Source organism: Eutrema salsugineum, unplaced genomic scaffold (assembly GCF_000478725.1).
Source record: "Eutrema salsugineum unplaced genomic scaffold, Eutsalg1_0 scaffold_2, whole genome shotgun sequence".
NCBI lineage: Eukaryota > Viridiplantae > Streptophyta > Magnoliopsida > Brassicales > Brassicaceae > Eutrema > Eutrema salsugineum.
The window spans coordinates 4,973,374-4,998,944 of NW_006256829.1; the positions used below are offsets into that span (position 1 = coordinate 4,973,374).

The 25,571-nt window shown below is 32.7% G+C and overlaps 6 protein-coding genes across 6 annotated transcripts; 4 read left to right on the plus strand and 2 right to left on the minus strand.

Annotated features, from left to right (window-relative positions):
- Positions 1-537: 537 nt before the first annotated feature.
- On the minus strand, positions 538-2,326 carry LOC18017956 (auxin efflux carrier component 8). Its single transcript, XM_006399965.1, has 6 exons — positions 1,801-2,326; positions 1,542-1,716; positions 1,139-1,224; positions 906-1,063; positions 716-792; positions 538-604 (listed from the first exon to the last, which is right to left on the minus strand). Exons 1-6 carry the CDS (start codon positions 2,324-2,326, stop codon positions 538-540), a joined length of 1,089 nt encoding a protein of 362 aa, XP_006400028.1.
- A 1,996-nt stretch (positions 2,327-4,322) lies between these two features.
- Positions 4,323-6,396, plus strand: LOC112086708 (probable pectate lyase 19). Its single transcript, XM_024156025.1, has 4 exons — positions 4,323-4,664; positions 4,762-5,515; positions 5,623-5,868; positions 5,972-6,396. Exons 1-4 carry the CDS (start codon positions 4,471-4,473, stop codon positions 6,194-6,196), a joined length of 1,419 nt encoding a protein of 472 aa, XP_024011793.1. The 5' UTR covers positions 4,323-4,470; the 3' UTR covers positions 6,197-6,396.
- Positions 6,397-7,500: 1,104 nt separating this feature from the next.
- Positions 7,501-9,425, plus strand: LOC18017957 (plant cysteine oxidase 1). The gene is made up of 6 exons (XM_006399966.2): positions 7,501-7,530; positions 7,623-7,961; positions 8,044-8,171; positions 8,252-8,381; positions 8,783-9,004; positions 9,112-9,425. The coding sequence occupies exons 2-6, from the start codon at positions 7,658-7,660 to the stop codon at positions 9,240-9,242; spliced, it is 915 nt and encodes a 304-aa protein (XP_006400029.1). The 5' UTR covers positions 7,501-7,530; positions 7,623-7,657; the 3' UTR covers positions 9,243-9,425.
- Positions 9,426-14,074: 4,649 nt separating this feature from the next.
- Positions 14,075-16,738, plus strand: LOC18017958 (probable WRKY transcription factor 72). The gene is made up of 4 exons (XM_006399967.2): positions 14,075-14,187; positions 14,538-15,152; positions 15,268-15,381; positions 15,698-16,738. The coding sequence occupies exons 1-4, from the start codon at positions 14,101-14,103 to the stop codon at positions 16,553-16,555; spliced, it is 1,674 nt and encodes a 557-aa protein (XP_006400030.1). The 5' UTR covers positions 14,075-14,100; the 3' UTR covers positions 16,556-16,738.
- A 433-nt stretch (positions 16,739-17,171) lies between these two features.
- On the plus strand, positions 17,172-19,262 carry LOC18017959 (aldose 1-epimerase). The gene is made up of 6 exons (XM_006399968.2): positions 17,172-17,778; positions 17,869-17,918; positions 18,010-18,133; positions 18,214-18,321; positions 18,435-18,744; positions 18,839-19,262. Exons 1-6 carry the CDS (start codon positions 17,172-17,174, stop codon positions 19,146-19,148), a joined length of 1,509 nt encoding a protein of 502 aa, XP_006400031.1. The 3' UTR covers positions 19,149-19,262.
- A 3,175-nt stretch (positions 19,263-22,437) lies between these two features.
- LOC18017960 (homeobox-leucine zipper protein HAT7) lies at positions 22,438-24,546 on the minus strand. Its single transcript, XM_006399969.2, has 3 exons — positions 24,186-24,546; positions 23,533-23,975; positions 22,438-22,956 (listed from the first exon to the last, which is right to left on the minus strand). Exons 1-3 carry the CDS (start codon positions 24,355-24,357, stop codon positions 22,630-22,632), a joined length of 942 nt encoding a protein of 313 aa, XP_006400032.1. The 5' UTR covers positions 24,358-24,546; the 3' UTR covers positions 22,438-22,629.
- Between the last annotated feature and the right edge of the window lie 1,025 nt (positions 24,547-25,571).

Here is a 25,571-nt window from a genome sequence, read left to right on the forward strand (position 1 = left end):
CCATTCACCAAGGAATTTTTTTTTAATTTGTCTGATTTTCCTCCTTTAGTTTATTTTAGTGGCCTTTTCCATTTTCATTGCGTGGTACGCAGGCGGGGGTTCTGTAATATTTTTGCTTCCACCACAAAGTTCTTTTTTTTTGTTTATTTATATGTACATATGTAAATTGTTTTTTTTTTTTTCGTTTTGAGTCTTTCTTTGACTCTGTCTATAAATTATCTGATCAACATCTGAATTGTTATTAAATTCTGGTTTAGATATTATTCTACATATTTAACAATCTGTTATTAATCTTTCTTAAGATGATGTTGTTATAGATGTAGATCATTTACTTTTATATGCATCTAGATTAAGAACTTCATTCATAAATTTATATTTAATATCGGGAGAAAATTATTCAAAATATATAGATAAAGAGAATGCGTGAAATTTGCTCTATCAATCACCATCTCAAAACCTCATGGCCTAAAATGTAATATAACTACGAACAAAAATAAAAACCTCTTGATTATATATAAAACAAAATGCATGTCATATTCATAGGTCCAACACAAAATAATATGCCAAAGTTATTGGTAAGGTTATTAGCATTCCAATTATCACCCTGAAAAAAAGCAAAATAACAAAGATCAGAAATAGATTTTGAAAAAAAGAAGAAGATCAGAAATAGATGAAAAAAATAATAATAATAATAATCAAATTACAATTTATTTACCCCGTACTAACGATCTCCGGATAAACATTATACTCTTTTGCAAAAACAAATGGCACGATCCCTTGAGGCAATGCAGCCTGCAACACAATAAATTAGAAGCCAAATAGGAACTTTAATAATTGATTACTCCTAATTCCAACAAATTAGTTATAGTTTTTGTTAATGAGTAATTCATTTAAACTTTTTTTACCTGTAATATTGCGACTCTGAAGAGAGTACTTCGTAGTCTGATGCAAAACGCAGAAGCAATCATAAGACCAGGACCTAATAGAAACTTAAGGAGCATTGTTATAATCGCCATTTTTGTTCCACATGCTATGATACTACTTTGTGATGCCATGAAAAGACCTGTTTCATATTTTGTGTTAGTTAATTGTGAAATGGCTTTTACAGTATATATGTATAGAGAGAGAGAGAGATTACCTAAGCTGAACATGGCCATTCCTAAGCCTCCATCAGATATCAAATGTATTGATTTATCGATCATCCCAGGCAATTTCCATCCCAATCTATGTAGAGGGAAAAAACAAGCATGAGTCACAATTGATGTTATAAACTAACCAAAAAAAAAAAATCTTCATAGGTGGAAATATCACTAGACTATCCATTTTGATTATTAAAAGAAAAAAGTTGAGTTTGTACATGCCTAAGAATGATCAGACAAAAAGCTTAAAATAGAAGAAGCACTACTAGGTTATCGCTTTTCTTTTTGAAAAGAGAAAAAGAAGAAATGCCTAGACATGCAAGATGATAAAGATTGAACCATCAGATGTGTAAGTCGATTTAACAGTGATTAAATCAGATATATAGGATAGATTTTTTTCACCTAAAATGTAAAGCAGACCAGATTAATCCGACCAATGTTGCGTATGTATTAGGATTGGTTATAAACTTTCTCCAAGCCTTCAATAGAATCTTCCCAGTTCCAGAAGATCTTGTTCTCACTATTGCTTCTTCTTCTTCTTCTTTTGGCTCTTGTTCTATATCAGCTTCTTCATTGCCTTGTTTTACAAGAAACCCATGTTTAATTATGGTAAATGCTAAAGGAGGTTCGTTATCGAAAAAAAAATGAAGAAATTAGTTACCTCTGTGTTCTATGGAAGCTCCAGAAGATATTATAGTCCTCGCGGCATTAATCTCGAATAAGAAAAGTAAGATGTTGTACCAAATCAAGCTCTGCAACATAACAATCTGCACCAAGAAGTTCACAGCTGCATCTCCATCGATGGCACTTAAGATTGGGATTCCAATAATGAGAGTGTTTGGTAACACGGATACAGATAGTCCGGTTATGATCCAACCCAATTTTCCTCCTCTTCCTCCTGTTGGATGCCAGGATCTTAAAACCGCGGCGAATACAACAACGGCTAAGATTTTCTGGAGAATGTCTGAGAGAATGAGTCTAGGGCTCATTGTAAAAGGGTTGTTTTGGGAGATTACTTGGAAAGAAAGCAAAGGGATTGAAAATTTAGCGACAAATTTGTTGATGCCTGCGCATTGTTCGAGTGAGAAAAGCTTTAGATTTTTTGCAGAGAGGTAGCCTAAGAACATTGAAACATAGAGAGGAACTGTTGCTGAAACAACATGGTAGATATCAAGCCAAGAGATCATTTTGTTTTTATATCAAATTTAACAATTGGTTTTTTATTGTCTGAAATTTTTTAATTCCATACAATAAAAAACCAAAAACAAACAAAGAAAGATCTGAAAAAAAAATCGATTTAAACAGTTCCTTTCAAATTTATGGAAAGAAACTGTTTGATCTTATGGCATATATATGGGTAAAGTCGATGGCTTTTTCTTTCTTTTGTTCAAATGTAGAACACTTGAATTTCAAGGTGTTTGATTCCACAATGGAATTTTTGTTTTTAATTTTTGTTTCAAAGGGAAACATTGATCAGAAGGATTAAAGTCTGGGTTTGTTGGGGAAAAAACTCTGCGGTTAAATTTAATTTTCCTTTTTTTTTTATTAAAAGACAATTTTTGCTTCCCAACTAATATTCTTGTAGAGTTGGGTTTGCCTAAACTTATCATAAACCCAAAAACTGCAATAAGCATTTTCTTTGAATTTTTTTTTTTTGGCATTTTAATTTCTCCCCACCAAAAGAAAAAACAAAACAAAAGATAAAAAAAGGCTGTTTAATTTGTCTTTTGCATGAACAAAGAAGAGCTAAATATGCCCCAACAGTACTTTAGTGCTATAGGCTTTGGTTTTTTCTTACCTTAGACACTTAAATAAAAATTAAAATAACAAAGTAACTGCCTTTTTATGCACCCTATATAATATGCAGCCTATTGTATATTTTATGACCTATTCTAATCAAATAAGATATATACAGTACAAGATGCCACCAAAATATCTTTGAATCGGTGATAGGAATTCTTATAATGTATATTGTATGTACACCCATAATGATTGATGAATATATATATATATATAGTAATTAGCCGATATATTTTCAGCAAAGATCATAGGCATATGATATGAGAATAAAAACCAAAAGAATAAAGAAGTGAATTGGGAAGGAAGTAATCAACAAGCATAATAGTTGTTTTTCTATAATTGGTTTGAAGATTGAGAAATAAGCATTTTTCCTTTATAAATATACATAGAATTGTGTCTTCTTTAATTCTTTTGCCAAAAATAGAATTTTGTCTCTTTCTTTTAGTTTGCTTCTAACAAGAAGGAAGCAAATACTCACCATTTTAGATTGAACCAAGAAACTTTGGAACATTTGAAAGCTAAAATTTGTCTGTAAAAACGAATCAAAGTCTCATGAAGTTCTTTTGAAAATGTTAGCAACATTATGTTCTTAGAAAAATGTTGGAAATATAATTAACGAGTCCAAATCAAATTTAATTTATTTGTATTTTTTATAAAGTTTTTACTTTTTAGCAATTATAAAATACGTATTTTCTTATAGTGTCACTGATCGCTTCTTATCTTTTTCTTTATTACTTTTTTTTGGGTACCAATCGAGAATAATATTTCTATTTGTATTCATTAACATTAAACAACCTTATATTCAATATTAGTTCCATTAAAAGATATATATATATATATATTTATATATACATATAATAGTCTCACTTAAGTTTTGATTTAGCGAACTTTGAAACGAGAATGAAATGTTAGTAAAGCTTCACAACCCATAAAAGATTCACTTCTTTGTTCTTCTTAATTAATATTTTTCAAGTGAAAGACTATAAAAATTAATAAATACTAAATAACGACATTTATGAACAAAGAAACACGACATCTCCAGTAGTTTACAAAAAAATTAGTTGAAATAATAGAATAAGGAAAACATATCCAAAATATGATATAGTTCGAAAGATTTTACATAATCCTATTTTTATCGTAGATAAAACTTAAACAAAGAAAATAAATTGGGAGCTAAAAATAATATTCTGAGAAATAAAAACATAGAAACTGTCCACAGATAAACAATGACGGCTCTCCATCCTTGGCGGTAAATTCCTAAAATTGGAGATTACTTATTAATCAAGTTTATTTAAACACCAATCCTTCACGTTTCTAAAAATTCGCAGTACGATTCATCATCTAAAGGCTTTAGGCTTTCAAAGAAAAGAAAAAAAAAAAACATAATCAACAGAAAAACAACCTAAAGCCATGTTGAAAGCTTAGTGATTCTCCATTTAAATCTTAACCCCTTACGAAAACAAAGGAAACAAAAAATATTTATATTTTAATATAAAATTGTTATTTTAGAGAGAACAGATAAATTAGCAAAATGGAGATGGCTAGGCTGTTAAAGTTGATGTTTATGTTTTGTATTGCCGGTCTGATTCCGACCATACGAGCCAACATTTCTGAGTTGGACGAATATTGGTCGCAACGAGCCGATGAGGCCCGAGAATTCACTCTTCAGGCTTATCATTCTGATCCTTACGAAGTCGTCGATCACTTTCACGAACGTCATTACGAGTAAGTCAAGTTTTTATATTTGAGTTTGAACCCAAAAAAACATTAGCAATGCTTGATTCTTGTGTTTGGTTTCGTGTGTATATATGTACGTACACAGCAACTCTACTGATGTTACGGTCACCGAGGAAGATGGCAGCGCGAAGCCTGAAGAGGTGGAAAATGAAGTTATTGAAATGCCCGGAAGCTCGACGAACAGCACGAGACGGAGCCTAAGAGGTAAAGGAAAAGGAAAATGGAGTAAGCTTAAGGGACCGTGTACCGCAAGTAACCCGATAGACAAATGTTGGCGTTGCCGTACGGATTGGGCAAAGCGTCGTAAGAAGCTTGTCAAATGCGTCCGTGGATTCGGCCACAGGACGACCGGAGGAAAAAATGGACGCATCTACGTGGTTACAAGCAACCTCGACGACGACATGGTGAACCCTAAACCAGGGACATTGCGTCACGCCGTGATTCAGAAGGAACCTCTATGGATCATTTTCAAGAACGATATGAGCATTAGGTTAAACCAAGAGCTTCTGGTTAATAGCGACAAGACGATCGATGCGCGTGGAGCCAATGTCCATATCGCGCATGGCGCAGGGATCACGATGCAGTTTGTGAGGAATATCATCATACATGGATTGCACATTCACCACATTTCCGAGAGTAGTGGTGGTATGATCCGTGACTCGATAGACCATTTTGGAATGAGAACTAGAGCCGATGGAGACGGTATATCGATCTATGGTTCGTCTAACATTTGGCTTGACCATATTTCGATGTCGAAATGTCAAGATGGACTTATTGATGCCATTGTTGGATCCACTGGCATTACAATCTCTAATTCTCACTTCACTCACCACAACGACGTGAGCACTCGAACTTATCCATGTAGTTTTAGATTCTAGCTATATTTTTATCACTGACATTTGTTTATTTATTTATTTTTGTGTGTGTGGCATGCTTGATTGTGTAGGTGATGTTGCTTGGTGCGCAAAACACGAATGAAGCGGATAAGAAGATGCAAGTAACAGTGGCTTATAACCATTTTGGGAAAGGACTAGTGCAGAGGATGCCAAGGATCCGATGGGGATTTGTTCACGTTGTGAACAATGACTACACTCATTGGGAGCTTTACGCCATCGGAGGTAGTCAAGGTCCGACGATTCTCAGCCATGGAAACCGATTCATAGCTCCTCCACACAAACCTCATTACAGAGAGGTAACTGAAAAAATGAAAAAAAAAATGGGTTGTTACATTGCATTAAACAAAAGTTTGGGGTATGATCAAATTGTAAACTTGTGAAAAAATCAATTGGATGTAGGTGACAAAGAGAGATTATGCTTCAGAGGAGGAGTGGAAACACTGGAACTGGAGATCTGAGAAAGATATATTCATGAACGGAGCATATTTCAGACAATCAGGGAATCCTCATTTCAAATGTGATCACACGAGGCAACAAATGATTAAACCGAAACATGGATTAGCTGTTTCTAAGCTGACCAAATACGCAGGAGCACTTGATTGCAGAGTCGGAAGACGCTGTTAGAACGGCCCCCCTCTCCCTTCTTTTTTTTTCTTACTAATGTCTTAATCAAAGACAACTTTTTTCAACATTTTGATTTTTTGTCTTCTATCTAGTTCAGGAAATAACTATTTAAGGGGGTGAAAATGAAAAACGTTATTATTTGGGAAGGTTTATTTTTTTGTTTGTTTTTGTGTTATGGAAAAGAGATATATAAAGAGTGAGCGAATATAGCTGATTCTTGTACTACTACATTTGCATTTTGTGATGACTTCTCTTTCTCTTCTTTTATTTCAGCAAATTAATTCTTTTTTTTTGGTGATATTTTGATTAATATTTAAGACATTGATTATGAAACTAACGTGGATTATTTAATTTTTTAAAATAAAAAATCGAAAATTTCAAACGCTAATAATATATGGGTTGGGATTTTTACAAATATCAAGAATGAATACAATATAACTACTAAAATACATTACCTCTTCAAATTTTTTTTTTTTTTTGGGTATCAATTAGCTCTAGCTAGTCCTTAGTTGCTTCAAACAACCAAAATCCAACCATCAAATATTTCTTCTTTAAAACGTGCTAAAAAGGGGCGGATGGCGATGAGTATTCGAGATTTCAAAGAAGTATAATAATATTTGTTTCTTGATTTAATATATCTCAGCGAAGTTGAAATCATATATAATCAGCGTACACCGATTTGGCGTGCAATACCGGGATGTTGTTTATAGCCTTATTGTCAAAGATCTGAAATAAATAAATAAAAGACTACATTGCCAAAGCATATGATCTGAAGGCAAAAAAATAAAATAATGTATATATATAGCAAATGTAAAAGAAAATAATAATAGAATAATAACAAAAACAAAGATTCCTAGTACTCTCTACTTGCATTCCCTTATAACCCGGGGAAAAAAAAATTCCAGGGCCAAACCCGACATTTCTCTAAAGCATATACATACGAATGCTTTCAATGAAAGAAAACACACAAAACCATCCTTAAGATAAAGAAATAGTTTACATTAATTAGTATCCTTTTTACATCATATCTGTGGGAATTTATATAAGATGAATCAATAATTTATTTTGTTAAAACATTATGTTTGAAAAATCAACAATTTCGCGAGGTCTCTGTTAAAAAAAAGTAAAAAACCCGAATTTCCGGTTTACAATAACCAAGTTTTAAACCGACAAAACAGAGCAAGGGAACTATATAAATAATTTTTTTAATAAATATTTGTTTCCATATTTGCCCCTTTGCGAAGACCGAAACGGATAAAAAAAGAATCCGCTGTTTGAAAAAAACACAGCCCATAGGAAGGAAAAGAAGGGCCCCTGGTTTTGTCTCGATAATGGTATCTCTCTATCTTCTCTTTTCTTTCTTCCTTTTTTTTTCCCCCTGTTTTATATCTCATTCGTTCTACTTTTAATCCATTCTACGATTCAGACTCTGTCTTTCTCTTTGGTTGGTTTGTGAGATTCATGGGGTTTGAGATGAAAGCAGAGAAAGACGTTTTGGAATTGATTTCGAGTAAGAATCAATGCAAAGCTAAGAACTCTAATCCCAATTCCGTCAATTCGCCTCATAATAATAAGAAGAAGAATATTAGGAAGAAGAGTAAGAAGATGATGATGACGTGGCGACGGAAGAAGACTGATTCTTCTCCGGAGGATGAGATAACGGCGGTGCGGCGGCTGTTTAATACCTGCAAGGAAGTGTTCTCTGATGGTGGTCCTGGAATTGTTCCGTCTGAAGATAAAATCCAGCAACTACGACAAATCCTTGGTATGAAAAATCTGTTTTTTTTTTTGCGTTTCGTGTTTTTTTTTGGGGTTCTTCTGATTGGATTTTGATTATAAAAATATAGACAATATGAAACCAGAGGATGTCGGATTAACTCCGACCATGCCGTATTTCCGACCAAACGCCGGATTAGGAAATGGGTCTTCGCCACCAATAACGTATCTGCATCTACACCAATGTGATCAGTTCTCGGTAATTTCGCTAACCATACTCTCGCTTGTATTGTTTCTTTCTTGTGGTATAAGTAATCGTTGTTAGGGTTTATATCGCAGATTGGGATTTTCTGTTTGCCGCCTTCTGGGGTTATTCCTCTTCATAACCATCCAGGGATGACGGTTTTTAGCAAGCTCCTCTTTGGTACAATGCACATCAAGTCGTATGATTGGGTCGTTGATGCTCCAAGTAAGCTAACTTTCATTCCAAGAAATCTTTTGAGCTATGAAACTTGTTTGCTATTAATATCTTGGAGTTAATCTTTGGTAATTAGATATCCGGATGTGTATTCACAAAAGGAAGTGACTTTAATGTCTTATCTGGAAGATCCAATCCCAATTTAGTAAAAGATTATGTGCTCTTAGTGGGAATTCCTATAAATGGTGAATAATGAAATTGCCCGAATGAAAAAGTGTTTTTTTTTTTTGCATATTCAAGTTCTGCTATTTGTCATCTGATATACTTACTAGTCAAACCGTTCCACAGTGTTACCAATCAAAGCAAATATATAATAGTCTCTGATTTTAGACCCTTCATGATAATGTATGTAAACTTAAATCGATTGGTCTTATATATGATCTCAATTGCAGTGAAAGATCCGAAAACGCGACTAGCAAAAGTGAAGATGGATTCAACGTTAAACGCACCATGCAACGCCTCGATTTTGTACCCGGAAGATGGCGGGAACATGCATAGGTTCACAGCGAAAACAGCCTGCGCGGTGCTAGACGTGCTTGGCCCTCCTTACTGCAATCCAGAAGGCAGACATTGCACTTATTTCCTAGACTTCCCTATTGAAATATTCTCATCAGGTCAGCTTTTTTTATACTTGCTGTAAATCATGCATGATAGACTTTACACTATTATAATTACATGTAATTAAACAGATAGATAAAAGGTTTGTATGTGTTGTTTTCAGAGGAAGACGACGTTTTGAGAGGTGAAATGGGGAAAGAAAGTCATGCATGGCTGCAAGAAAGAGATGATAATCCAGAGGATCTTAACGTAGTTGGAGCGTTATACAGAGGCCCAAAGGTTGATGAGGACTGATCGCTTTTTGATCCATTTCACTTGTCAGATTTCGAATCAGTTTTTTTTCTTTCTTTTTTTGGGTTTCTTAGTTTAAATTCTTCTTGTACATAAAAGGAAAGGGAAACAGGAAAAAGAAAAGATCTTTACTGGTCAAAATCTTTGGTCTCTGTTCAAGTTTTTCTAATAGTAACCAAAATAAAATAGACTTGATGATATGAAACGGCTTTGATAGATTCCAACGTAGACTATATACGTAGTGTTTAGAATTTGTATTTAATATACATTGTGATTGTATTTTTTTTCCTTTTTGATTCATTTGGATTTGAGCTCGAATTCCAAACTATTACGAATAAATTGAAATAAATAAAATTGCAATGTATTTTTTTTCTTGGTTTGAATTTTGGAATGCATCATGCATGCTGTATTAAGGAACATTTATAATATCAAATTCATGTTCTTTGTAAATTAGTTATTTATATTCAGCAATATAACAGAATTGACGGTTAACCGGATAGCTGGTATATAAGAAGATAGAATTTGAACCAGCCGATATGTTCCACGCAGAAGAATAAGTTGTGGTACTAGCAGAGCCGGGCCTGAGATTTTTCAGGTTACAAGTGAGAAAAGATAAATTGGCCATTTTTTCTTCTAAATTTTTTGATGTGAGACAAGACCGATTTTTGGAAAAAAATATGAATAAATGTCTAATTCGTGCATCTAGAAGAAATCGAACCCACGTTAGCTTGTACACATTAGTCCATAAAACCACTAAACTAACTCATTTCTTTTGAAAATTGGCCCTAAAATATTTTATAAAGGTATTGGCCTAAAGCACACAAGCACAGCTCTGGTACTACTGGCTGTAAATGTACACGTTCTCCTTCATCTTAATCAAATACTTTCTGCGAGAACAACAAAAATTAAATGATCAAATTTGAATTCAAATCTCTTGGATAATGCATTGAGATGGGAGCCTTAATTATAAAGAACTAACAATAAAATAATCCATTCATTCAATGACCAATCCTAAACCATTGACTTAAATTTCAATAGAGAATCTCCAAGTTGTCTTTTGAACGTATAAATCTTTCTTTAATTGTTAATTTTCAATGTCTAAATCCAAACCATTGACCTTAGGTCAGTAGTAGAAACTATAAAATCTATTCTCAAGTTGGTATATGGCCCAAAAATTGTTTAAAAGTATATTATAGTTGTATTTCTTGTTGAAGACCACCAATCCACCATCAAATTATACGAATTCTCCGTTTCTCTGCATATATATAAAAAAACATTTATACTAACAAATTATATATATATATATATATATATCAAGCTGAATATATTTAATATATTCCAGATAGGACATATTCAAAACTCTTTGTAGAATTGGAAGTATAGATGTTTTATAATTCTAATTGTAGAACTGAGTATTTTTTGCATATATATTTTAAATTTATTTTAATGAACTAAATTAAAGGTTATGGACTTGATATTCGTACATCGTCATTGTCTGAAATCAAAATATGTAATATCGTTTTGTTCTGAGTATCACTCAGTCTTTTATAACTTCTAAACGTTGTTTTTGTGTTTTTTAGTCGAGATAACACACTTGATTAATATTACTTAATTATTTACAAGTTTTTTTGCCAAAAAAATATCTAACGTATTTTAAACAATATATTAATTATTTTTAACAGTGTGACATACAGAAATCATATGAAATCATATCTTATAGATATTATTTTTTGACTTCAGAAGTAATAAAATCGAGAAGGTCATTTCCAATTATATATATATATATATATTTCGATATATTATGGGTATATATATTATAACTTTGATATTTTATATAAAATATGAACGTTATTAAAAAAAAAGACTAGTAAAGCTCAGGTCAAGATCGCTGATCTGTCTTTGCGAGTCGCAGAGACATGTTAGTCGACCCTTTCATTCACTCATTTTCTGAAAAAATCAAAAACTTTCTTCTTTTCTTATAAATTTATTAGTAATATTATTTGACAGACAGTGCGGCCATATGAACATAACTAATTACACTGGAACTGAAATAAACAAGCTTATCGCAGATAAGAAAAAAAATAATTAATACAGTTGACCAAAGACTTTTATTGTCTAAATAAGACCAAAAGGTTGATAATCTTCCTTTGTCTTTATTGTGGATGATTAAGCCATCCATAATTTCCCACATCAAAATATTTAATATCATCGTCAGCCTTTAAGATGAAATTGAAAGGTTAGTAGTTATCACAAAATGAAGCAATTTAACAAACAAAAATGGAAACTACAGGTTCGCCTTCGCCCCATGGTAATAACAAATTTTGGAATGCCATCAAGAATACAACAAAGTTATTCGAATAAGCTTTGAATTTCTATGTAATTATCCACTAACAACAAAAAAATTCCATGTAATTAATAACTACTTAGTTTTACTTAATGGAGTTAATCATGTGTGACGTGCTAATTTAATATCTCATTGCTTACTGAATTAAACAATTACCACATTGCGACCACGATTGTTTACTTAACCATATAATGAACTGTACACATTTAGAATACTAGATAACAAGAAAGTCTTTTGTTTATATTAAATGAGTTTAGAGAAAACATAAAACAAATGAATGATGTAAATAAGTTGAGTTGATCAAAATGTTTACTAAATTTTTTTTTCTGTAATATAAAAAGCTGTGGGAGCTCAGATCCCCAAATTAAGTATTCAAAACTCAACTTGGCCTATGTGTAATCTAACTATATTCAGGGGATAAATTTATTAAATATCGTGAGATCAAATAAGAAGATGATTTTTTCCTAAAGTTATGTACGGCACCACACATAAAATATAGTATTGATTTGAAAGAACTAATAAATTGTCTGGTTTGAAGAATTGGAGACAGGAAAGACGACAATTTGCTAGCTTGTAGATTAATAAGAATTTTCACCCAACAAAATAGATTAATAAGAAAATCGCTAGCTAATTAATATATATCTAATGTTTTCTCTTTGTAATTTTACAGATAATTGTATACGAGTAAAGCTCATATGTAAAATTGTAATTAATAAAATATATATATTTTATTATATCTTAAAAAGAGTTGAAACTAAATTATTTATTAATATTTTAGAAGAAAATAGAGCAAATAATGCATGTTCTTCTTTTTTTTCAACGCCATGCATGCGTTACGTCACTGATGAAATTTGACAACTATGTGAAGCATTTGACATTCGTCATGTTGGTTAAAAAATGAAATTAGATGTTAACATGAATATGATAACACCATTGGGAAAAAACAATTATCTTTTAAATTAACTAAGTCAATAGTTGACAAAATCCTATATTTACCGTGTGTGACCTGCGTATTGACCGGTATACGCACCCTTTGGCCTACCATATGAACAAGGTTTTACATATACAACAACAATACTCAAATGCATAATATTTTTTCCTTTTCTGATCATGTTACATGATTTGACTTCAGTATTTGTTTTTAGTATTAATAGCCTATAAATCTTGTTTCTATTAGTTTTGTTTTTCTTGACGTCGTCTTGTTTCTTTTAGTAAAGATCGCTAATTCTACGAACCTTTTTTTTAAAGAATATACAGAATAAAATGTTCCAAACACCAAGGAATCATAGAATGCACGGAGAACACCTTCTAATCCCGTGAGACTCATCAAAGTTATTGACAAATCATACGTAACCGACTTTACTCTATCCAAGGAGACAAACGATATGAGGAGGGACTGGAGGGTGCTCTCTTATGTATTGATTTGGCTCAAGATATTAGTTCTCAAAAAGTGAAGCACTTGAATAAAGTTAACTAACAATATTGAAATTAATTTAATGTCATGTTTTGTCACTAGAATGGCAGAACATGAAAGCTGAAAATATCGTTATTATGCAATAGTGTCGATTATGAATCAAATAAATGGTTAATATACACTTCGATCAATTGAATGCATTGATGGTATGTCTATCAGTCTATGAATGTATAGCCTTATACATATTTTGAATATATAACGTGTTTTCGATGAGGGAGGACTAATAAATACACTAAATAAACAAATAATACAAGATTTAAAGAGTTGACGAATGCTCATGTGATGTGAGGCCAAGAGATAGAAGAAGTCTTCTTCCATGAAGCTTCAAGGATATCTCCCTTCACATTATACAATCTCTGTTTGACGCCGTACAATTAGGCTCTTTCTTTTATTGCATTTGAACATTTTAATAATACTCTAATTATATACCCAAGATCCATGTAGACTTTATCTACACTTGGTGTAATTTATATAAAAAAAAAATATGATGTGAAATCATTACAGTTTTCTTTTTGAAAATTATTCATTAAATTTATATATTGATTTTACACTTGTAATTTTTCTTGGATTTTGGAGCTAGAAAATTGTATTATAAATAATTAAATATCATTGGATTCACTTATTTTTATTTTATTTTCATAATGTTAAAACATATAAAACAAAGATATTTCGATTACAAAAATTCTAGTAAAGTCCATAGTTTGTTTTCATTATACTAGTTGTTTATATCTTGCCCCTATATTAAAACAGAGCAGTAGTATTATTATCAACAAACTTAGGAAATGGTTTCTTTATATTTCGCTAGTTAGTTTAAATAAATAACACATATATGATTGGAGGAAAAGGTACCGGAATTCAATAAATATAAATAAAAATATTGAACATGTTGAAGTGTTGACGCTTTGGGTCGCCTCGAAGAAACTACACAAATGGCTATAAGTAAAGGATTAAATGTCTGTACAGAAGAAAAAAAAACAGACAACAAAAGCAAAACAAAATTCATAGAAGAAGAAGAAGAAGAAGAAAAAGATCTTCTAATAAGAATGGAGGTTCCTCTGAAATTGCCCACTTCAGATTCTCTTCTTAAGGAAAAAGCTCTTGGATCTGTTCAATTCCACGAAGCTATTAAGGTAAATACCCACTCTATATATATATATATATATATATATATATATGTGCATATACAAAGTCCTATACAGATATGTATATGGAAGGAGGTTAGATTGTTGCATGTTTTTATGTAGTTCTTGTATCCTGGGATGGATCTTCAACTGTATGGTTTGCTTATTAATATAAAAAGTGAAATGTTAAGAACAGAGTTACGTATAAGTCATCTACAAAATATATTCTATATGTGTTTGAATAATTCGTTAGAATTTAGAACGGATCCTCCTGATTTATCCAAAAAAAAGGGAACAATTTTAGATTTAGTTCAAAAAAATCATCATTTTTCTTTTTTAATTCAAATGATCTTGTTTAGGTTGATGGTGATCATCAAGAACTTGAAACTGCCAAGGCCGAGATGAGCGAGGTGAAGGAAGAGAACGAGAAACTTAAAGGGATGCTCGAACGAATTGAAAGTGATTACAAATCTCTCAAACTCAGATTCTTCGACATAATTCAACAAGAACCTTCAAACAACCCAACTCAAGATCAAAACATGGCTACTCTTGCGAAGGTGACGACGGATTTGACTTCTTTAGATCAAGAACGCGAGCTTGTGTCGCTTTCACTTGGGAGAAGAAGTTCTTCCCCGAGTGATAACACCTCTAAAAAGGAAGAGAAAACAGACGCGATAAGCATAGAAGTCAAGGCTGACGAAGAATTGACCAAGGCTGGCTTGACCTTAGGGTTCAATAACGGCAATGGCCATGAACCGAATGGGAGTTTATCTGTCGAGAATCCGGCCAATTCTGGCATGGAAAATAGCTCGGATCAAGAAGCTCCGGGAGAAACTTGGAAGTCAAGTAAAGTCACAGGGAAGAGAAGCTCTCCGGCACCGACCTCCGGTGGAGATGTTGATGGTGAGGCCGGTCAGCAAAATCATGTTAAGAGAGCTAGAGTTTGTGTTAGAGCAAGATGTGACACACCAACGGTACGTCCTCTAATATATCCATTTAGTTTGATCTATAACTTTGATCTTTTTAAACAATTTGATTATTATTCATACATGACCACTGATTAGGACAAGTTTATTATATGTTGTATAGATGAATGATGGTTGCCAATGGAGAAAATATGGTCAAAAGATTGCGAAAGGAAATCCATGTCCACGAGCATACTATCGCTGCACGGTTGCACCTGGATGTCCCGTTAGAAAACAGGTATATAAATCTACAAATTAAAAAGGAACAAAATAGTCAAATCTATCTATCATTTTGATCTTGATTTTCTAATTTTGAAAGAATAATAATGAAACTGAAACCATATCTACCTTAAATTTGCTAGTTTGGTAAGGTTTTAATTTTTAGTTCATATTCCATATGTTATAAAATCTATTTTAAATGTGAACATTACTATGGCTATGATTATTTATGCGCGTAATTATAATATGAAAACGCAATGAAAGCAATCAGGGCCTTAAAAAAAAAACAGACCATCTAACTTCTAGCTATTTGTCTTAAACTATGGATGTTTTAGGTCCAAAGATGTGCAGAAGACATGTCCATACTAATCACAACCTACGAAGGAACACACAGCCATCCTCTTCCTCTCTCAGCCACCACCATGGCCTCTACTACTTCAGCAGCCGCCTCCATGCTCCTTTCCGGCTCCTCCTCTTCCTCATCAGCCACCGAAATGATCGGAAACAACCTCTACGACAATTCAAGATTCATCAACAACAACAAATCCTTCTATTCACCCACTCTTCACTCCCCATTACATCCTACCGTAACCCTTGACCTCACGGCTCCACAACATTCTTCTTCTTCTTCTTCATTGCCTTCTTTAAATTTCAACAAATTCTCAAACTCTTTCCAAAGATTCTCATCCACAAGCCTAAATTTCTCTTCTAATCCATCATCATCATCGTCAAACTCTTCTACTCTCAACCTACCCGCGATTTGGGGTAATGGGTATTCTTCTTATACCCCATATCCTTACAACAACGTCCAATTCGGGACCGACCTAGGAAAAACAGTCCAAAATAATCAGTCCCTGACCGAAACCCTAACGAAAGCGCTTACTTCCGACCCAAGTTTCCACTCAGTGATCGCAGCAGCGATCTCATCCATGGTCGGATCCAACGGGGAACAACGGATCGTCGGTCCAAGACATCCTTCTAGCAATAACATTCAACAGACCGCTGCAACAAATAATAACAAAGGATGTGGAGGCTATTTTAGCAGCTTATTGATGTCTAACATAATAGCGAATAATCAAACGGGTGCATCTTTGGATCAACCATCGTCGCAACTTCCTCCGTTCTCTATGTTCAAGAATTCTTCCTCTTCGCCATCTACCACTAATTTCGTGAACAAAGAAGAGAAAAGCTAGTGTATTGTATCAGAAGAACCTCCATTGTTAATTTTTGTTTGGTTTATTTACCAGGTGTTATAGTATTGTATCAGAAGATGTTGAGTCTTGTTTGTCTTTTCTTATTGGGGTTAGGATACTATGGAACTGAATTCAAATATACCAAATTAAATGTACAATATGATTTACTTGTGTAGCAAAGTTGGAAAAAATGGTTTTGTAACAGTTCTCTTGAATTAAAACTGTTGGACGGATCTGATTGGCAGATTCCACCTTATTGGGCTTTAAAAAATGGGCCCTGATGAGAAATCTTTGACATATAACGAAAACGCCCAAATAATTATGTTTCTTATATTTAGCATAAACATGGTGTGTTTGTGCTTATCTTTTAAAGTTTGGTGATTCATGCAGCTTTAGCTTTGAAGATTTATGTGAGTTTTTAGTTGTGATAAAAAGGAAAATTTGGAATACACAATCCGCTTTTATCTCCGAACTTCTCTATAAATCACTAATTCGTCGGAATTTCCTATTTTTGTCTTATTTTATCCGAATTACACAGCAACCTATATATACTCATCAAGAAATTCATCTTATTCATATTACTTATAATTCCGTTTTTTTTTTCTTCTTCTTAATTATGGCGAGAGTTTCGATTTTGTTGTGTTTGGTTCTATTGGTTACATTAGGAGTTGTGATAAGTGTCTCATTTGCCGACAATATTGAGGTGAAATCGAAACATTTGGAGAGCAGTAAGAAAGATACTAAAGTTGATCGTAATAGCAAACACATAGAGAAAGGAGGAGAAAAGATAAACGATGATCGCAATGCCGGTTCTGAAGTCGATAAAAACGGTAAAAACGACGAAAAGAAAGACCATGATGTGCATAAAAAGGGTGATCAACATGGAAAGAAAGACGATGATGAAGAGAAGAAGCATGGTGATAAGAAGAAGAGTGCTGATCATCTTAAAAATGGTAGGGGCAGCGATGATGATGATGAAAAGGAGCATAAGGATAAAAAGAAGGGTGAACATGATGATGATGATGATGATGATGATGATGAAACTGATACTGATACTGATGATGATACCGATGATGATGATGATGATGATGAAGATGAGGTTGATGGGGATGATGATGAAAAGGAGAATATTGGTTTATATGAGCTCAAGAAGGGAAATCTAACAGTCAAATTCACAAATTGGGGTGCTTCAATCATGTCTCTCCATTTTCCGGACAAAAATGGTTAGTGAACTAAATCATATTGAATGTTGCCAAATTTTTTTTTCAAAATTCCTCATTATATATTCACGTTTAATTTTGATGGACTTTCAGGAAAATCTGGCGATATTGTTCTTGGTTATGACAGCGTCAAAAGCTACAAGGTATACGTAGAAAAACTATTTTTCCTGTGTATTTTATATTATTTTAGATGTGCTAAATTGTACTTCTATATTAATTTTGATCATAAATCAGACCGATAAAGTCTATTTTGGAGCAACCGTGGGCCGAGTAGCGAATAGAATAGGAAAGGCCCAATTCAAATTGAATGGCAAAGAGTACAAGACAGTTGCCAACGATGGCAAAAACACACTTCATGGTAACTAATTATAACAAAAATAGATCACTTGATTATGTGAATATAATGATGTAATGGATTACCATTGTTCGAAAACTTAGGTGGAAAGAAAGGGTTTGGGGATGTAGTGTGGGCAGTTACAAAACACAAGTATGATGGCAAGAAACCTCACATTGTCTTCACTTACACAAGTCCTGATGGCGATCAAGGTCCCGTTTCTTTTCAATTTATTTCATTTTCAACCAAAAACTTTTGATACTACTAGTTTTAGGACAAATTTAACGATTGCTAGTTTTTTTTGTTCTTTTTCTTAAATCAATAGGGTTTCCCGGAGAACTCAATGTCACGGTGACTTATCAACTTGTCAAAAACAATGAATTAAGTGTGGTGATGGAGGCAATGCCTAAAGATAAAGCAACTCCGGTGAACTTAGCTCATCATTCTTATTGGAATCTTGGTGGTCATAACGCTGGAGATATTTTGTCTGAAGAAATTCAAATCCTCGGCTCAAGTTATACGCCCGTCGACGGTGAACTCATTCCCACCGGAAATATATCTCCGGTCAAAGGAACACCGTACGATTTTCTCCAACTCCGTCCTATTAAAGATAATATGAAGGATCTTAAAACAGGGTAAGTGTACGTACTTTTGCTACTAATATTTTTTTATTTGAATATATTGGTTACCTAATATTTTTTGTAATTATTGATTTTTTTTTTCTTGCAGATATGATATTAATTATTGCTTAGATGGTAAGGCGGATAAGATGAGGAAAATCGTGGAACTCATAGATAAGAAATCGGGTAGAAAAATGGAGTTATCAGGAAACCAACCGGGTTTGCAATTCTATACCGGAGGAATGTTAAAGAACATCAAGGGGAAGAATGGGACGGTTTACCAAGCTTACGCGGGATTATGTCTAGAAACACAAAGTTATCCAAACGCAGTAAATAATCCAAAATTTCCTTCACAGATTGTTGAGCCAGGGAAAAAGTACAAACACACTATGCTTTTCAAGTTCTCTATTGTTTCATAGAGCACTGTTTTAGATTTGATACATGAAGATATATATATCTTTGAACTATTATTATCAATATTCATGAAGAAGAAACTAGTTAGATTGTAAGTTTGTAACAGCTCAATCTTTCAAATCTCATGAAACTAACATGATTTATTTCACATGAAGTAGTTTATGCAAAAAATTGAACACTATTCTTTACTTTTCCCTTGTTTTTTGGTATGCAATTTTGATTATGAATTTCTTTTCAGAAAATGAGGACCGAAAATTCATAATGTTTTATTTTAATATACATATATATTATAGAGGTAAAAATCCACCAAGACGTAGAAGGATTTAATATTTATTTGTAAGGGCCACATCATAACAACTATCAATCTCAAGAAAATGCTCACATGCACACCAAGTGTTTTCAAGAATCTTGACATCTTTTGTTATACAAAGCATCTTTTTCGAAGAGTTTTCTCATTTGTTCACCAAACATATACAGTTACCTTTTAGGGAGATGTTGAGAAGTCGCTCGTGGGAATGCACTTTCTCGTCTCCGCTTTTGTCATTTTAACAATCAAAATTATGATTAAAATAAAATGATAAATATTTTTGGCCTTCTGGGGTTCAAGTATGAGTTTGTAATGCACCAACTTTAACTATCTTAATGAAGATATGACTTTGTATATAATCCCTTGAGAATATTTCACTGACCATCAATCTATACATTCAAAAAATAGTTTTATGTATATAGACGTACAGATTATTAGTAGGCAAAACTCACAAGCAAAGGTATAAATTAATTTCACCACAAAAAATTACGAAAGAAATTCGCACTTACTTAATTTGAGAGGATGTCAGAGTTCTTGATAAATTTTTTTTCACAAAATGGTTAATGGTGGTAAGAATGAATGAATTTTATTACTTTAACTTCTAACATCGAACTAGCTAGCTAATACACATTTAAATGCGAGTATGGCGGGTCAATCTTTTTGTTATGACGGTGTTTACTTAATCAAATGATAGAAAACAGAGTATTTAGGAGTTGACCTATGCATCATCCATCAACATAAACATGTGCACAGTGCACTTCACCAAAATTCTTATACAACTATATAAGACATATGAGTACCCCATGATCTCATCACATGCCATCATCTAGCTATATATATTCCATAACTTACGTATGTAAGTACGTATACATATGACATATCGAATAGTACTTGAATATATAAATTTTACAAAAATCTAGCTGTAACTTTGCTCTCACACAAACAATCCGTTTCAAAATATTTGGTGAAAAGTTCCCCTCTAGTGATTGATCATATATATATATATATAAGATATTGACGAGCAACCTTTTTACACATTAATTGGATGCTACACCATACGATCGAACACTATGTCAATTTAAAATACTCAGTAGTTTTAGATGATTCCGCTAAACTGAAACTATCCCAATCGCAAGTTTGAGTTTCTGTGGGAAGTGAAGTGGTGGTGGCAGTGAGGTCACATGGAGAGCCCACAAAGAAGAGAAATATGTGGTGTACTCTATTTGTTTTCTTGTGTTATAACTTCTAACAAAAAATATATATATATATATATACATTTTAGTTTATAAATTAAATTTATTGATACTTAAATTTAAAAGCATCCAAAGATCCGAAAAGCTAGCTAGATGAGTGAACGATTCTACTAACACTGTTTCACTTCTGTTCTCTTTTTGGACTTTTCTTCTTCGTCTTTGGAATGTGTGCTTCCGGTAATCTTCCTCATCTACCAGTTACCACTATCATTGTTATCTACAATTGTTAATAATAACTTCCATATTACATGTTCCTTTTTTGGTCTTGTAATATACCTTATGCTCAAGAGTACTCAAGGTATATTTATTGAAAAACAAAGTAATATATAACCGGTAGAGATTCATAAATGTTACTCAAATATAATGGTTCAAACTTTTACCGAAACAATTTAATTAAGAAATTTTGTTGTAAATATTTTGTTAAGTTAATAGTATTTATAATTAAGTTATGGGTTATGTTATCCTTGTTGAAAATGTTTTATTATAACGAATAGATAATTCTCCGTTAACCTCCCGAAATTCAAGAGAATAATCTATTTTGACATATGTCTATTGCAGTATTAAGTAGGACTAATTATAGTAAAACAAAACATAGGAGTGATTCATGGTGCTTTCATCATGTGCATGGGTCTAAACCAATGTGACTGAATAAAAAGTAAAATTGTACTTTGGATGGATTTGAATATTAGGTCTATCTATCCGACTGACTACGTAACGTACATTACAGACTGTTTCAAAATCTGGTCTAGTCCAAAAAAACTCAAATCATATATGTGTAATAATTCGCTATGAGTTCGTTCTTTAAAGTTTGCAATTTACGAACACAGTAAGAAAGGGAAAAAAATAAGCAGAAAAAAATATTATTGGAACTAAAAATGAATAAAATCAAGCAAATTGTGTACTTTATGTGATATAAAATGTTAAAACTTTTTTTAATAAATGAAGATTAAAAAATAATTCCTTCTTAGATGCATAAATATGAAATCTGTACTATTTACGAAAAATACTATTTTTTACATATAGCTGATTAAGAAAGATCACGAGCACACGATTACATCAAATAAATTTAAAAGGTCGATGGAAATATCAGATGCAATATAAATTTCACGGCTCATGTTGTGTCAATGGTGGAGCTGGAATCCCACTCGAAGGCACATGCATCTGATATTTTTTTTTTTGACAATTTTTTGTTATCAAACATTTTGATTTTTTTCCAGCATAATCTTTCCCACTAGTGATCCTAGAGGGATTTCACTCCCAATTTATTACCTTTATAACATACCAAATTTAAACCCTTATGTTTTTGTTATTTTCTTTTTAGCTTGGTGTTCCAACCTAGAAAAGTATTCAAAAATTAAAAGTTTATGTTTACATGTATATATTGCTATATATCTAGAAAAAACGAAAAAATCATAATGACCCATTTACTTCAAGAAAAATATTTGATCATAAAAAGCTGAACATTCGCAACAAAAAAAAAATAATAATCTCTGCAACATTAATGGATGAAAATGATGTTATGCGATTAGCAAAACAAAATCGTCGCTATTCATCAAAATATTATTAACTAAGCTATGAAATTTAATCACCACTGACGAAAATCTCTTATTAATAACATGTTTCATTGCTTTGATATTGACCTCGAAAAACTATTTCGAATGGAAAAAACAAACTTTTTTATTCAATTAAGTAACAAGAAATTAACATTCTAAAATTTTTGTTGAATATCCCCTATACACCAATTTTCTACAAACCCAAAAGAAACAAAAAAAACGATGAAAATAAATTTGAAAAAGTACCAAATAATTTCAAAATACTCAATTAAAAAAAAATCTACGAAATTTTCTTTTGATGATGATAATGATATCAAGATGAGTATGATGATGATGTTGATCAGGATTATGATAATCTTCTTGGGCAATATAATCAATTAAATTGATGGTGATTGTGATGTTGTTGCTGCTGGTCAGGCCATGCCCAATAACTAGCGGACGTCGTTTCATCAATACCACTGAACATATTGCAAAATCCTTGATCTTGAACCATCTGATGATCAATATGGGCCGAGGTCGAGGTCGTGGTGGCGGATCGGATTGAAGAAGGGAAAAGATCTTTGATCATGTTCACATGATTTATGTCTGAATTATTATTATTATTTTCTGTGCTTTCATTGTTGCTCCATGAAGCTTCTGCTAATTCTCTCTTGATGATCTTTGCTGATTCTTTACGGTCTTGTTTCTTCAATGCCACTAACTGTTTTGTGTACCATTATCACCACACGTAAACCAGCGTTAGTGGAGAAATTTATTCTCACCATAAATTTATTGATTTGTTTATAGAATAATTATCGTAATGTCAACTCCACAAGCACATGGGAATTTTATTAATTTTCAAATGAATGTTCACAAGAATCTTTATTTAATAATAAAAAATAATGTATAATTAATGTCTTTTGACAAACATCTTTGCGTTGGATCAAGAGCCTGTCAATAATCTAATTTCATTTCATATTATATTTTATATGTGCGTATATATATGTATATATTATTTAAAACCATTCTAAGATCTCTACATACGTGTTAATCCATGAAGATTTTCCTTTTGTTATAGTATATGCTATACTTTTTCACCTTTACTATATGCTTGAAAAATGAAAACGATTCATAACTAAAATTCTTTGTAAATTAAACTGTCAAACACATATATACTTAGTTTAGTAGCTTGTAAAAACATTCATATCAGTTTAATCGAAAATCGTTAGCTTTTAGATTAGCTCTAAGAAATAACGTGATGATGTAAAAAATACTAGAAGAATTTGTGTCTTTATACCTCAGCATGGAGTTTCTTGTTGTGGGCTAGAAGAGAATCGTTGTCCGATTTCAAAACGTCGAACTGTTTCTTGAGAGAATCATAGTCTCTCTCGAGCTGCTTTGTCTTCCACCTAGCTCTCCTGTTCTGAAACCATATCGCAATCTGCCTAGGCTGCAACCCTAAAGCCTTAGCAAGCTGCATCTTCCTCTCTGGCTCCAGCTTGTTTCCTAGCTCGAAGCTCTTCTCTAATGCCCTAACTTGCTCTAAATTCAGCCTCTTCTTCTTCTCTCCTAACATCATGTGAGACCCATCATCTGATAAATTGTCTTCTTCGCCCACCTGGTCCTGATCATTCATGTTCGTCGTGGTCGGGCTTTTTTGAGTTAGATGGTGGTGATCTGATACTCCCGTGAATGACATTGATCTGTTCATCATGTAGTTTCCTCCTCCTCCTCCTCCTCCTACATCAAAACAAAGCCAAGTTTGAGGACTTTGAAATTCAAGGTCGAAATTCAGAGTAGTCTCCAATTTCACTGAGAACAAGAATCCATCAAAAGCTTAGGACTTTCAAAATCAAAATTTGGCAAGGTCTTAACCCTTTTCACAAAGTATTATATATTTCTAAACATGTACATATATATATATATATATAGAGAGAGAGAGAGGGGTACCATAAAAGAGGTGAGGAGGGCAAGAAGGGAGAGAGGTAGGGGAAGGTAAGTGATGAGTATTGTCTTCATGGAGTTGCTGAAACATGAATCCATGTTGTGGAAAAGCCATCTCCAATCTCAATCCTTCTTGATTATTAATAATAGTGTTCCTTTCCTCCTCATACATATACATATATATATATATAATATACGTTTATGTGTATACACACGCTCAAAGCCGACCAATAATCAACTCTTCTTATGAATTGTGAGCTGATCAGTCTTCGTAATTTAGATCAAGAACTCGGTGGAGGTCAACAATACGAGCTCTTGAAGTTTTCGTGTAAGGGAGAATTTAGTGAGAAGAGGGAGAAGAAGAGGGAAGAGATCAGTTCATGAGAGGTTTGTATAGGACCCACCCTTTATACCATTTAAGCTTTAGGGCATATGCTGATCTTTTTTCTGGTTTTTTTGTATAGGACACTTGGGAAATTTAAAATTTTAAAAATTAAATACCACATGGATCTTTGACATATATACGTAATACGCACATACATTTTTGATTTTCCACTTCATCTATATAAACTGTTTTATCTTATGCTGTTAAGATACAGCTTAGCTTGTACATACATACAACTATAACCCAACTAATACATCAATTTAACATTTTTCCAAATTAAATCAGTTATTTTATCATACCATTATTATCGTAATATCACTGTTAGATCTCCAGATTCATCTATATATTATCTTTCGACCAATGTGCCATTTATGATATATACAGATTTGTTAGAAAAGTCTAACTAAAGAAATTAAGATCAAGGAAATAATCAATGTTAGTTTTTTGAAACTCTGTTCTAAAATTGTAGAGCTAGTGTAATCATATTACGAAGATAAGCAAAAAAAAATTAAAAAAATATGATGACACCCATTAATTGAGTCTCAATCCTCGAATATAGGCGTAGCATTAGGAAAATTGTCATCACTATAGTGTTGGAGCGGTACGCTAGAATCAATTATTAAGGGATTAACATCAATGTATCTCGGACATGAATTTTATTTTTTCAGGTGTAATCAATAATTGATTAATTATATTATACCCCCCTCCCCCGAATATCTAACTGTAGTCTGTACGTATAAGGTTAGTAGTGCGTCGACCACGATTATATAATCTTGAATTTATCAAATTTATTTTTAGCATTTTACGTACTGTCGCATACAATATTAATCTTCTTAAAAGGATTGAAATGTTTCATAAAACATATGTAAAATCACACTCATTGGTTTTTGAAGAACATTCCACAGTACAACTTAGACGCATGTGTGTTCTTCTCACCAGGTAAATGCGTTCACTCCATGCACCGACTTAAGTATTTCCTAACATAACCAAACTTGTTATGATTTAGA

Excerpts from the sequence above, each read along its gene's own strand:
- LOC18017960 (XM_006399969.2), bottom strand. The coding sequence starts at position 24,357 with ATGTATATGTATGAGGAGGAAAGGAACACTATTATTAATAATCAAGAA. Across the intron at positions 23,976-24,185 it reads CCCTCCTCACCTCTTTTATG|GAGGAGGAGGAGGAGGAGGA; the intron begins GTACCCCTCTCT and ends GTTTTGATGTAG. Across the intron at positions 22,957-23,532 it reads ACAAGAAACTCCATGCTGAG|TTAGTGGCATTGAAGAAACA; the intron begins GTATAAAGACAC and ends TACACAAAACAG.
- LOC18017959 (XM_006399968.2), top strand. The coding sequence starts at position 17,172 with ATGGCGAGAGTTTCGATTTTGTTGTGTTTGGTTCTATTGGTTACATTA. Across the intron at positions 17,779-17,868 it reads CCATTTTCCGGACAAAAATG|GAAAATCTGGCGATATTGTT; the intron begins GTTAGTGAACTA and ends ATGGACTTTCAG. Across the intron at positions 17,919-18,009 it reads ACAGCGTCAAAAGCTACAAG|ACCGATAAAGTCTATTTTGG; the intron begins GTATACGTAGAA and ends ATCATAAATCAG.
- LOC18017957 (XM_006399966.2), top strand. The coding sequence starts at position 7,658 with ATGGGGTTTGAGATGAAAGCAGAGAAAGACGTTTTGGAATTGATTTCG. Across the intron at positions 8,172-8,251 it reads ACCAATGTGATCAGTTCTCG|ATTGGGATTTTCTGTTTGCC; the intron begins GTAATTTCGCTA and ends TTTATATCGCAG. Across the intron at positions 9,005-9,111 it reads TATTGAAATATTCTCATCAG|AGGAAGACGACGTTTTGAGA; the intron begins GTCAGCTTTTTT and ends TGTTGTTTTCAG.
- LOC112086708 (XM_024156025.1), top strand. The coding sequence starts at position 4,471 with ATGGAGATGGCTAGGCTGTTAAAGTTGATGTTTATGTTTTGTATTGCC. Across the intron at positions 4,665-4,761 it reads TTTCACGAACGTCATTACGA|CAACTCTACTGATGTTACGG; the intron begins GTAAGTCAAGTT and ends GTACGTACACAG. Across the intron at positions 5,516-5,622 it reads ACTTCACTCACCACAACGAC|GTGATGTTGCTTGGTGCGCA; the intron begins GTGAGCACTCGA and ends TTGATTGTGTAG.
- LOC18017956 (XM_006399965.1), bottom strand. The coding sequence starts at position 2,326 with ATGATCTCTTGGCTTGATATCTACCATGTTGTTTCAGCAACAGTTCCT. Across the intron at positions 1,717-1,800 it reads AGCTTCCATAGAACACAGAG|GCAATGAAGAAGCTGATATA; the intron begins GTAACTAATTTC and ends TTGTAAAACAAG. Across the intron at positions 1,225-1,541 it reads TGGTCTGCTTTACATTTTAG|ATTGGGATGGAAATTGCCTG; the intron begins GTGAAAAAAATC and ends CCCTCTACATAG.
- LOC18017958 (XM_006399967.2), top strand. The coding sequence starts at position 14,101 with ATGGAGGTTCCTCTGAAATTGCCCACTTCAGATTCTCTTCTTAAGGAA. Across the intron at positions 14,188-14,537 it reads AATTCCACGAAGCTATTAAG|GTTGATGGTGATCATCAAGA; the intron begins GTAAATACCCAC and ends GATCTTGTTTAG. Across the intron at positions 15,382-15,697 it reads GATGTCCCGTTAGAAAACAG|GTCCAAAGATGTGCAGAAGA; the intron begins GTATATAAATCT and ends TGGATGTTTTAG.